Here is a 12,086-nt window from a genome sequence, read left to right as displayed (position 1 = left end):
TTCTTTAGCCAAGATCTCAAGTAAAATAAGTCAGGGAAAGACAAATATCATATGATCTCACATACATGTAGAATCTGAAAGCAAACAAACAAACAAACAAAAACCAAGCTCATAGATACAGAGAACAAATTGCTAGTTGCTAGAGGTAGGGGTGGACAAAATGGGTAAAGGGGGTCAAAAGATACAAACTTCCAGTTATAAAAGAAATAAGTCATAAGGATGTAATGTACAGCATGGTAGTTATAGTTAATATTTGAACTAGATATATTGCATATTTGAACATTGCTAAGTGAGTAAATCTTAAAAGTTCTCATTACAAGCAAAGGAAATTATAACTATGTATGGTGACAGATGTTACCTAGACATATTGTGGTGATCATTTCACAATATATACAAACATTGACCCATAGTTGTACACCTGAAACGAATATAATGTGATATTTCATTATACCTCAATTAAAAACAGTAACAACAACAAAAACAAACAAACAAAAAACCGGATGAACTGGTCCAATATAGAAAGCAAGCAGATATGAAAGCATAATTTAAGGGTAGTATTGGAATTGTTTTGCTATTTCAATTTAGCGACTTGCTTTTGGGATCAGGTGACAGGATGTATTTTAATGACCTGTTTCTTTTTCTCCGCATTTTGGCTGCTTCCCTGTGTTGATAGAATGGCTTTGTGTGCTAGGTGTCCTATAGGGCCCAGTGGCTCAGCCTCCCCAATTACCTGAGGTGGACACTCTTTGTGCACCCCTTTGTGGGCTGTGTGCATAGTCTTGTTGTAGTTAAGCCTTGATTGTTGTTGTTATCACTGGGAGGAATTGACCTCCAGGCCAACTGGCTGTGAGAATCAGCTGTGTCTACGGTGGGAGAACTTCTGTGCTGGAGAAACCCTTTTGGAGCAAAACTTGCTTCAGTGGGGCTTTGGTGTTCACTGAGTCTGCCCCCTGAGTGTGACCCTTATGGATCTGAGGAGTTGTAATCTGGATGGTCCCAATCTGACCACTGGGTACACTGTCTCCTGGATCTCTAAGGAGGTGCTAATCTAGCCTCTGCCTGAGGCTACCCAGCAGGAGCTATGGAGAAATCTGCAGATTCCTCTTCCTTGTTTGGGTTTTGGAGGTGCCCAGATGAGGCCCAGCTGTGAAGCAATGCTAGCTGCTGTGGGGCCTTGGGCTTTCTTTTGGAAGTTCTGGGTCTCTCTGACCCAGCTGCAGTTTGTTAGGTAATTTTAGATTGCAAGGGGCCAGGCCATTCATATGCAAAAGCCTCTGCGCACAGCTTGGGTGGGGCGGGGTCTCAGGGAATCAACAGGGCGGAGCAAACAGCTATGGCTGATCCTCAGCCCTGCCCTAAGAGGCCTTGGGTCTTAGTGTCCCGGGTCTCACTGTTCCACGATAATCACTGCAAGCACCTCTGAGAGAAAGCCACCCTCGAGTTCCACCTGATGCCAGACAGTCCAGTTTCTCCCCATATGAGTCTGGGTCCCCAGAGACTCGCCTGGAACTGGAGTTCAGAGCAGTCAGGAGCTTGTGACTCCCTCCCAGTTGAAAAAGACAACTGTGTCCTCAGTTGCCAGCCCTTTCTGCGGAAGCCTCCGTAACTCTGCATTTTACTTTCGCACCTCCTCTGAGTCTCAGTGTGCTTTTCTCTTTCCTTCTAGCTGTAAATTTCCACTCAGCCAGCCTTCCTGTGGTTCTGGATGATGTCTGTTTTGTCTTTTAGTTGTAATTTTGAAGTGGTTGTGCGAGGCAGCAATTTCAGGTGTTTACCTATGCCGCCATCTTGGTTTCTCCCTGGGTTCTCATCTTTATCCCAATTTCAACTAGGGTTGCCTGCTTTTTCCCAGTTAGTATTTGGGAATCCCTTGGAGGACTTTACTTGAAAAAGAGTGCCACTGCTAAGCAATGTATTGAAAACCACCTATTTATGCACAGTATGTCACTTCCTACAAAGAAACAGGTAAACATATCAAGCCCCTGGCTGCGGAAACGGCTCTTGCTTCACACTTTATAACTCTTGTTTTTCTTCTACGTGCCCTGTCTTATTCATCTTGGGCAGGGCATAAATGGTCATTCCCTGCTGGTGGGTGTTGCTCTCAAACCGTCACTGAGAATAGAGTGAATGGCATTGGTCTGGCCATTCTCTCCATCCTCGTTCCCTCTGAGTCCCCTTGAATTGCCATATGTGCTATGCATGTGTGGTCTGTTCCTCTTGGGGGTTCTGTGTCAAGTATTCTATCGCTTATGCTTCTGGTGCCCTTGGACACAACAGCATCCTTTAATTAAAGGCAGTAGGTAGCATGATGACAGGATTAGTATCAGTGTCTGGCCTCCCTAAGGGCCAGGGAGCATTGTGGCCAGTTTTCCCATCTGCATAACCAGACTGTTATATGTTTATGAAAAATCAAAGAGAGGGTGGCAGTTTTTTTTGTGTGTGTCTGTGTTTTTTTCTCTCAGCTTGCAGTCTGCTTTACCGGCTTCAGGAAAATAGTGGAGATAAGTCCCACGGGAATTGTTTGGCTATTTCACTTCACTGAAAATGTAGGGTGCTGTGGCTTTAAATGCATTGCTATTCTGCCCCTTGCTTCACTGCAGAATGAACAACAGTGATGTTCTGCTGAACAAAAATTACAGACGTTTTAGGAAGGGCTCAGCAGTTTTGTGAGAAGGAAGCTGTATTACTCGAATATAATGAGCCAAAAGAGAAAAAAATAAAGATCTGGTTTTCATGCATTAGTAAAGACCCACGCCCTGGCCATGTCACATCCTTGTCTGCTTTGTTATGGGTTTGGAAGGTACAGGGTATTCACTTAGCCGGCGGGCACAAATGTGAAAGGAACTTAGAAGCTGAGCTGGAATGAATATCAGGGGTAGAGCTTTTGTTAACTAATTATAGACAGAATATTCAGAAATAGAGAGTTTGCAAAGTGCCAGCAATCTGGTGGCCCTACCCACAAGCCCCCCACCCCACATATACAAAAAGGGTTTAGAAATCATCATCAACTCAGAGAAAATTCTTTTACAAATTCAATACTTATTTCATTTTATTATATACAAAAAGTAAATGCCAAATGAACATAAAATGAAATAAAATCCTTTCAGCTGCACTGACTTTAATTACCCATTACCTGATAATCACAATTAATCATAGAAACAATAGACTGTCACCACAATGTTAAAAGTGTTATACAGAAAGATTGTGATATTTGGCTATTTTAAAAATGTTACACAGAGAAAAAGAAATCATAAAGCAACTGGGATGGGGTGAATGTTCAGAGGATACTGAGATAATCACTCTGTTCAAAGAGATCATCTAAACAGCAAATCTTCAGTCAAGAATAATGTAGTCAAAGCTCAATCTCACATCTACTTGGTTGACTCAGCCTAAGTGGGCCAACAGTAATCACTTTGCATTTTAATTTTCCCACAGAACACAAGTACAGTTGGGGGTATGGAATAAACTGTGAGTTCAGAGAAGATTTTCAGAGTACCATTATTTCCAGAGGAGAGTCTGCTAGCAGGGGAATCATTTGGAATTAAAGACAGCGATGGTGTGTTGCAATCAACTCATGTCTTTGCTGATTTATGGCACAATGGGCATATTTTGGGTAAAAAATAAAGCCAATGATGGCATCACACATGCAAAGATTTTTAAAAATAAGCTGAATTGCTTTACACTTTTTTCTAAACTCAATTATTAAAATACTTTTTGAGGAATTCAACATCTTTCCATAACTATGTCTCTCAAGTGACTTCTATAAGGTTTGTTTTAAATCACTTAGCAACATGTGTCAATTTCTTTGTCTGGTACCTGGACACACAATTCTCTTGGAAGAGGCAACAATTTCATTGGAGTGACTGAGGACAGAAATTGACTTGTTCTGACCTCTAAATATCTTGTGTATATTTTTTAAAAATAACACAAGGAAAAGAATATACTTCTAAAAATTCAGAATCTGTAGTTTGTAAAATTATTATCATTTTTAGCATGAGCTCGGTGCTGACCTTTTCAGATCAATTATAAATAATAAATTCCCCCAAGAGAAATATTTCTAGTGGAAGTGGGAAAAACATGAACTAAAGATATAGCTCCTGTACCATATATATGAGCCGCTTTGGGCTTAGCACACTTTCAGGGGTGGTAATAATATATAAGAGCACATATGAATATATGTCTCAGTTTACATAGACAGAATATGTAGAATTTTTGAACAATCTATATCTGGTGTTGGTATAGTTTCTAATATTTCTAATACTGCCATTATGCAAACTGTCTCAAACACATGGTAATAAGCCATCATTTGTACAATTCTGACAGACCAGTTTTTATGCCTTCCTATGCAGGACAAATTGGAATTCAATTATGGATTGTTGACTGGACAATGGAGGAAAATATTAGAAAGTACTTTTCACCATTAGACTGCCATCTGCATTGATTTCCACCTAAATATCCAGAAGGTCATCTCCACTTTCGTCACTCTCCACGGTCAGCTGCCGGGTCCACCACTTCTTAACTTCAGAACCACAGGAAGCTGTGTCAGTCATGGGGTTCATTTTGCACACCACAGATTTCATGGTTGTCCGCCCTCCAAACCGTAAGTTGACTGAAGACACTGAATGGCTTATTGGCTTTGGTGCTGTGGAATTAACCAAAGTCCTATGAGCAAAATGGCGTTTTACTGTGTTGTAAGTCATTCCTGAGAAACCATGATATTCCCATCTAATGCTTTTGATGAACAAGTACTATCCTTTTTAGTATGAGAAGATGTTGAGTATGAAACCTTTTCAGCACTGGAGTCTTTATATTCATAATGGGCTTTAAAGTTATCTTCATGGACAACTAGTAATACCATTTGAAAAAAAAATGCTGCTTGTCTCTTGCAAAAACGAAAAATTTTTTTTAAAAGTTCCAATATGGACAAATATAAGTGTCATAGAAATATTTGTGACTCGGTGCTCATTAGTATTATTCATATTTAGAAAAAGGAAAAGAAGGACTGTAATGGATAGTAGTGGAGAGGAAGTAATGCAGAAGGTATGGAAAGAATAATGTGGGTAAATACTCTTTTTTTGGTAAAAATAAATTGAAGTATAGTTTCAGTGAAAAAGGAATGGTTTTGGAAATTATTTAAAATTTTCTCATGGCATTCATCCTTCCAATCCATGAATCTGACTGAAGCAGAGTGTCTGAAGACTTTGTTGACACACTCATGGCTTTGGGATTCCACAGTTATGGTTTTGGGTCCCATTCTGTGACCTGTGGGTGTAACTAAAGGCAAGTTCATGTCCTGAAACCCATTTCCTCAATTGTAAAATGAAGATAATGCAAGTTTTCTCACTGGACTATTATGAGAATTAAAATAGATTAAATGAGATGACCTACGAAAATGCATAGCAGAACTATCATATGATCCAGCATTCCCACTTCTGGGTATATATATTTGAAGAAAGTAAAATAATTATCTTGAAGAGATAGCTGCACTCTCTTGTTTATGGCAATGTTATTCACAATAGTCAAGATATGAAAATAACCTAAGTATCCTTCAATTGATAAATGGTTAAATAAATTGTGATATATAAATTGTGATAACTAAATATTATTCAACCTTAAGAAAGAAATCCTGCAATTTGCAACAATATATATAAATATACATGACATTATGCTGAGTAAAATAACCTAGATAGAGAAAGCAAAATACTCTATGATCTCATTTATATATGGAATCCCAAAATGTCAAAATTCACAGAAGCAAAGAGAGCAAATATAGTAGAATGATGGTTACCAGGGTTGGGAGATGGGGAAAATAGGAAAATGGTCAAAGGGTACAAAGTTGCAGTTATGTAAAATGAATAATTCTGGAGATCTAATGTGCAACATGGTGACCATCTATATAATAAAAGCCCAGCGACCATTATGGTGGAATGACCAGAATGACTGGTCGCTATGATGTGCACTGACCACCAGGGGGCAGATGCTCAGTGCAGAAGCTGCCCCCTGGTGGTCAGTGCACTCTCACAGCTGGAGTGCCACTCAGCCAGAAGCCAGGTTCATGGCTGGAGAGGGCAGCAGTGGTGGCAGGAGCCTCTCCCACCTCAGTGGCAGCACTAAGGAATGGCAAGCCAAGAGGTAAGGAGAGAGCAGGTGGGCAGTTAGGAGCGAGGGGTCCAGATTGCAAGAGGGATATCCGACTGCCGGTTTAGGTCTGATTGTGCCTAAACTGGCAGTCGGACATCTCCTGAGAGGTCCCATATTGCGAGAGGGTGCAGGCCAGGCTGAGGGACCTCCTTCCCCTGCACGAATTTCATGCATCAGGCCTCTAGTAGTTAATAAGACTGTATTGTATACTTGAAATCTGCTGAGAGAGTAGATATTAAGTGTTCTCACCACAGACAAAAATGGCAAGTATATGAGCTGATGAATATATGTTGGCTGCAGCAATCTTTTCACAATGTATAGGTTAATAGAAACATCACATTATACACTTTAAATATATGCTTTTCAATAACAAGTAAAATAAAAAGGGGGAAGGGGGAAAAAAAGAAGAAAACGCATAGCATGGTACCTGGTACATTGTTGGTGTCCCCTTAAAATGCCTTTTCCTGCCCTTTGCCTCTTCAAACTCAGCCTGTCCCAATAGCATGTCTCTTTAGTTACCACCATTTCTGACATTGGGGACACCTAAGCTTGGGCCATTAGAGGCACTTTTGACAACATCCTTTCTTTTATGCATTTCAGTGAACACCAAGGACTGCACTTCCCCTAGGTCAGTGGTTGGCAAACTCATTAGTCAACAGAGCCAAATATCAACAGTACAACGACTGAAATTTCTTTTGAGAGCCAAATTTTTTAAACTTAAACTATATAGGTAGGTACATTGTTATTAACTTAATTAGGGTACTCCTAAGGCTTAGGAAGAGCCACACTCAAGGGGCCAAAGAGCCGCATGTGGCTCGCGAGCCGCAGTTTGCCGACCACGGGACTAGGTCATCTCTCCTACTTGTTGCTCCAGGGTCTGGACCACTGCCACCAGCTTTGGCCATGTTGTCACCTCATGCCCAGATTAGGTATCATCCTCTGGCTCCTAACGCTGTCTCCAGGCTCACTCTCTATCCTACTGCCAAGTCACTCTCCCTAAAGCACGAATTCCAAATGCCACGTCTTGCTCAGGAACCTGTACTGGTTCCTAGTAGCTACAGGATGAAGTTGAAACCACTCAGCCTGTAACTTACAGCTTTTCATGGCCTGGCCCCACCACCTACTCAACCTCATTTCCCATCACTCCCAGCTCTGTTTTCCCAGGCAGAAGCTAGCTTCCCTCTGATCCCTAAATCATAAACTCCTGGATGTGAAAAAAAGATATTTTCCTTCTGATGTTAAGATCCACTGAACAACTTTTAGTCTCAAAATTTAGTTACACTGTCTTCTGCTTTGTGGAACAGACATGCTACAGAAGAGTTTGCAACATCATCCACCTTCTCATTGGATTGGGCCGAAGAAGGGGAACAATTAAGGAGCATTAGGAAGCCCCTATTTTATCGTGGATTCAATTATTTAAACAGAAAACCACATATGGGGGACAGTGGGCTGTGCAGATCATTGCTCCCCTCCACTTCTGAGTGCCCTTAATGGGATTGTCCTGGTTTTCCAAAACCCCATGTTCTCCTAGAAAAAAATTATCTCACTGAATGTGAAAAAGAATAGGATTGTGAGGATTAAGTGAGGGAACACACACAATGCACGTATAATACTGACTGGCACACAGTAAGTAGTATAGCACTAATATACATCATATATCATATATATCATATATCATATCATATGTATTATACTATGCAAGTTTTGTTGTTCCTTCTTTGAGAACTGTGGCATTTTCTAAATGATCATATCTATTCACTTCCTCTTAGATTAAATAAATTTTGCCTATGTTTGCGAACGCCTTAAATACTCAGGAAGCCCTTGGAAATCCTCTTTTTTAAAATGATCTTGGCTATGGTGCCTCACTTTGTTAATAAGTATTGCCTTCTCAACCACAGTAACTGAAAACGAGGGCCAATACAGTGCTATTTAGAGAAGTTATTTTGAGGGAAGTATCTTTGATAAGAAGATATATTTTTCATGTCTATAAATAACTTCAGATGCAGACCCTTATTTTGAAATCTAAGATCCCAACACACAGAATGTCAACAACTTAAAATGCCTCAATCAATGGAGAAAGGACTTGGTGCACATACCTGAGGGCAGGCGCCACTGCCCGAACTTCCTCTGGGGCTTCCCTGCATCCCCTGCGTCTTGACGACTCCCCCCTCTGTCCGACAGGGTGGGGCTCAGAAGCTGCTGCTGGCTGCTCGTCTGCAGGGGGAAGAAGAGAGCAGTGACTTTCTGAACCCTATGCTCTCCTCCCTCTTTCTGCATCATGGGCCTGTCCCTCCTTTTGTTTTGAGAAAGTTAGAAAACGTGCTTATGGGTGGACGAGTGGGTGAAAAAGTTGTAGTACATATACTAGTGCACAATGGAATACTACCTGGCCACAAAAAAGAGTGAAGTTGAACCTTTTGCAACAGCAAAAGGATGGACTAGAGCAGCCGTGGGCAAACTATGGCCCGTGGGCTGGATCCGGCCCATTTGAAATGAATAAAACTATTGAAAAAAAAGACCGTACCCTTTTATGTAATGATGTTTACTTTGAATTTATATTAGTTCACACAAACACTCCATCCATGCTTTTGTTCCAGCCCTCCGGTCCAGTTTGAGAACCCATTGTGGCCCTCGAGTCAAAAAGTTTGCCCACCCCTGGACTAGAGGGTATTATGCTACATGAAATAAGTCAGACAGAGAAAGACAAATACTATATAATTTTACTTGTACATGGAATATAAAGAACAAAATAAACAAACAAAATTGAAACAGACTCATAAATACAGAAAACAGACTGATGGTTGCCAGAGGGTAGTGGGGGAGGGAGCGCTGGGTGAAAAAGGTGAAGGGATTAAGAAGTACAAATTGGTAGTTACAAAATAGTCATGGGGATATAAAGTACAGCATAAGGAATATAGCTAATAATCTATACTAATAAAAGGGTAATATGCTAATTAGACTGGGTAGACCGGACGTCTTCTGGTCATCCTTCTGGACAAAGCCACGATGGTGGGGGCTGAGGCAGAGGCGGTTAGGGACAATCAGGCTGGCAGGGGAGAGAGGTTAGGGGCAATCAGGCAGGCAAGCAGAGGCAGTTAGGCCAGCAGGGGAGAGCAGTTAGGGGCAATCAGCCAGTAGGGGAGAGCAGTTAGGGGTTATTAGGCCAGCAGGGGAGAGAGCAGTTAGGGGTGATCAGGCCAGCAGGGGAGCAGTTAGGGGCATCAGGCAGGCAGGCAGAGGCAGTTAGGGGTGATCAGGTAGGCAGGAAGAGGGGTTAGGGGCAATCAGGCAGGCAGGCAGGTGAGCGGTTAGGAGCCAGCGGTCCCGGATTAGAGAGGGTGCAGGCCGGGCTGAGGGACTCCTCCCCACCCCTCACCCCACCCCTCCCCCCGCACAAATTTCGTGCACTGGGACTCTAATACAGTCAATAACTATGTATGGGGGTTAGTAGGTAGCTGGAATACCAGGTTGGGGGGGGGGGGCACTCTGTAAAGTACATGATTTCTAACCACTATGCTATACAGTTGAAACTAATACAGAATCATAATGAATGTAAACTATAATTGAAAAAAGAAAGAAAATGACAGGAAACTAGTGGGAAAAACAATATGGACCTTAATGGACCTATAATGTCCATAATGGGGAAAGGAAAAGTGAAATTGAGTAAAAAAGAGGCAAGGAAAGTGAGAGTCACCACTGCACACCATGAGGAAAGGAGCCTTATTCTTCAAGTAGTGTCCTTTCTTTGACTCCCCTCAAGGAACCCTCCACCCCCATGTCCACATTCCCTCCACACCTGGTAAACATCTACTAGAGCAAGGTTGGTGGCATCCCAGGAAGGAAGTGGAGGGGAGTGAGGGGGCGGGGGGGCGGCAGGCACTGCCTGGCTTGGGGGAAGCATGCTCTTGCCAACCTGAAGGTCAATGCCAAGAGCTTCAGAAAGAAAATTCTCCACAGACAAAGCTGGGATGGGCTTTGGAGGAGATCAAATCTTATATCAATGAAGACTAAAGTCTCTCAGTTATATGTGGAATCTAATGAAAAAGTAAACTAAGGAACAAAACTGAAACAGAGGCATGGATACAGGGAACAGACTGACAGCTGTCAGGGATGTTGGGGGACTGGATGAAAGACAACAGTGTGGTGATAGCCAGAGGGAAGTGGAAGGAGAATGGGGGGTAGGAGGAGGTGGGCAAAGCGGGGGTGGAAATGGGGTCGGAAAGACACTTTGCTTGGGGCAATGAATACACGACACAGTGTGCAGATGATGTTTTATTGAGTTGTACACGTGAAACCTGTACCCCAATCAATTCAATAAAAGACTAAAGTCCAAGAGAAATGCTGAGACTCTCCACACATTTTACCCACCCTCTGGTTCACCCCCACCTTCCCCTTTCCTATCAGCACATTGGCCTTCACATTGCTTCAATATCCCCTTTGGATGTTTTGGGTACCTCTTGGGTTTTTTTGCTCTTTTAACCTAAAACCAGAGAGCTCTGCAATCATCACTTTCCCTGACTCATCATCCCCATCTGACTATCCTGACCTTATCTCAGCCCTACACCTCAGGCACTGCCAGCCCTCCTCAGGGCACATAGGTGGCAGGGCCATTGTAGAAACCTCCATATCCCTCTTTGTTGACTGTCTCCTAAACAAGTGCCTGTAATTGGTGGCAGATGATTCCTACAGGCTGGGGAGCCAACAACATGAAATCCACTCAAATCTGGGCTATAAACAAGAGGGCTCTTTGGAGCATCCCACTGGGCCGCAAAGCCTCAGGCTTCAGTGTTTATCACTGGCCCCTGACTGTGTCACCATATAATCATAAGTCTGATGCTGTCGGAGCGGGGAGGAGGGGGGTGGACTCTCAGAATGCTGGATCAACTCCACCCAGTCCATAACTGCATCCTCACAAAGGGCAGGGCCTCTGCCAGCTGTCTCGCCGCACAGGGCTCTCCAGGACACTGGGGACTCTGTGGTATTTTTATGGACATGTAGATTGAGTTTGGAAATGAAAATATGCTGTGCCCTAGTAAATAGGAAGCCTTCAAGTTAATCATCCCCAAACTCTTCCCCATGCTCTTCTCATGCCCAACTGAGGAAGAACAAATCCTCAATTTAAGGAGGAGGAAGGTCAATTTCAAACCTTTTCATTGATTTTACTGCAAGTTTCTATGACTTGGTAGGAGAAAACATTTAGGGCAGAGCTTCAGGCAAACCCTGTTCTCCTAAATCAGGGGTGGGGAACCTTTTTCTGCCAAAGGGCCATTTGGATATTTATAACATTATTCGAGGGCCATACAAAATTATCAACTTAAAAATTAGCCTGCTATATTTGGTCAAACATGTAATTAACTCATCCCTAATGCCTTGGCAGGGATGACCAAATGAATTCTCAGGCCTTATATGTATGGCCCATGGGCCAGACATTCTCCATCCCTGTCCTAAATCAAGTGATATTGCCAGACTTAAATTAAGCCCTTATAGAGGTGATATTAACTCTTTAGACAGACAGAGAGGGGGGTGGGGAGGAAGAGAGAGAGAGAGAGAGAGAAAGAGAGAGAGAGAGAAAGAGAGAGAGAGAGAGAGAGAGAGAGAGAGAGAGAGAGAGAGAGATCAACAGTATTTTAAAATCCAGGGCATTAACATTATTTTAGTATCCATACAAATCAGAATATTTTCAAATAACCTCAATTAACTCAGGGACCACAAAGACATAAATATAATATTGGATCACCCTATTCCAATTGTTGTTTTTAAATCCTCACCCAAGGATATTTTTCCATTGATTTATAGAGAGAATGGAAGAGAGAGGGAATGCACAAGCCTGGGCTGGGATGGAGCCTGCAACCAAGGTATGTGCCCTTGACCAGAATCAAACCTGGGACCTTTCAGTCCATAGGCCAACGCTCTATCCACTGAGCCAAACTGGCCAGGGCCAATGG

General features: G+C 42.5%; 1 protein-coding gene across 5 annotated transcripts in view; it reads right to left on the bottom strand.

Annotated features, from left to right (window-relative positions):
- Positions 1-3,031: 3,031 nt before the first annotated feature.
- The window catches only part of NALCN (sodium leak channel, non-selective), a 309,491-nt gene continuing 300,436 nt past the window's right edge, over positions 3,032-12,086 (bottom strand). For 3 of the 5 annotated variants that reach the window (XM_036300867.1, XM_036300869.1, XM_036300870.1), the window contains 2 exons: positions 8,238-8,355; positions 4,449-4,642 (listed from right to left, as the gene is read on the bottom strand). In XM_036300867.1, coding sequence (XP_036156760.1) covers positions 4,449-4,642; positions 8,238-8,355 — 312 coding nt within the window. Of the gene's footprint in view, positions 4,643-8,237; positions 8,356-12,086 lie in introns of all 5 variants that reach the window. The other 2 variants (XM_036300871.1, XM_036300868.1) reach the window with 1 other exon arrangement.

Source organism: Myotis myotis, unplaced genomic scaffold (assembly GCF_014108235.1).
Source record: "Myotis myotis isolate mMyoMyo1 unplaced genomic scaffold, mMyoMyo1.p scaffold_m19_p_3, whole genome shotgun sequence".
Taxonomy (NCBI): domain Eukaryota; kingdom Metazoa; phylum Chordata; class Mammalia; order Chiroptera; family Vespertilionidae; genus Myotis; species Myotis myotis.
The sequence above is the reverse complement of the archived record's forward strand: the minus strand, read 5'-3'. Positions and strand labels throughout refer to the sequence as shown.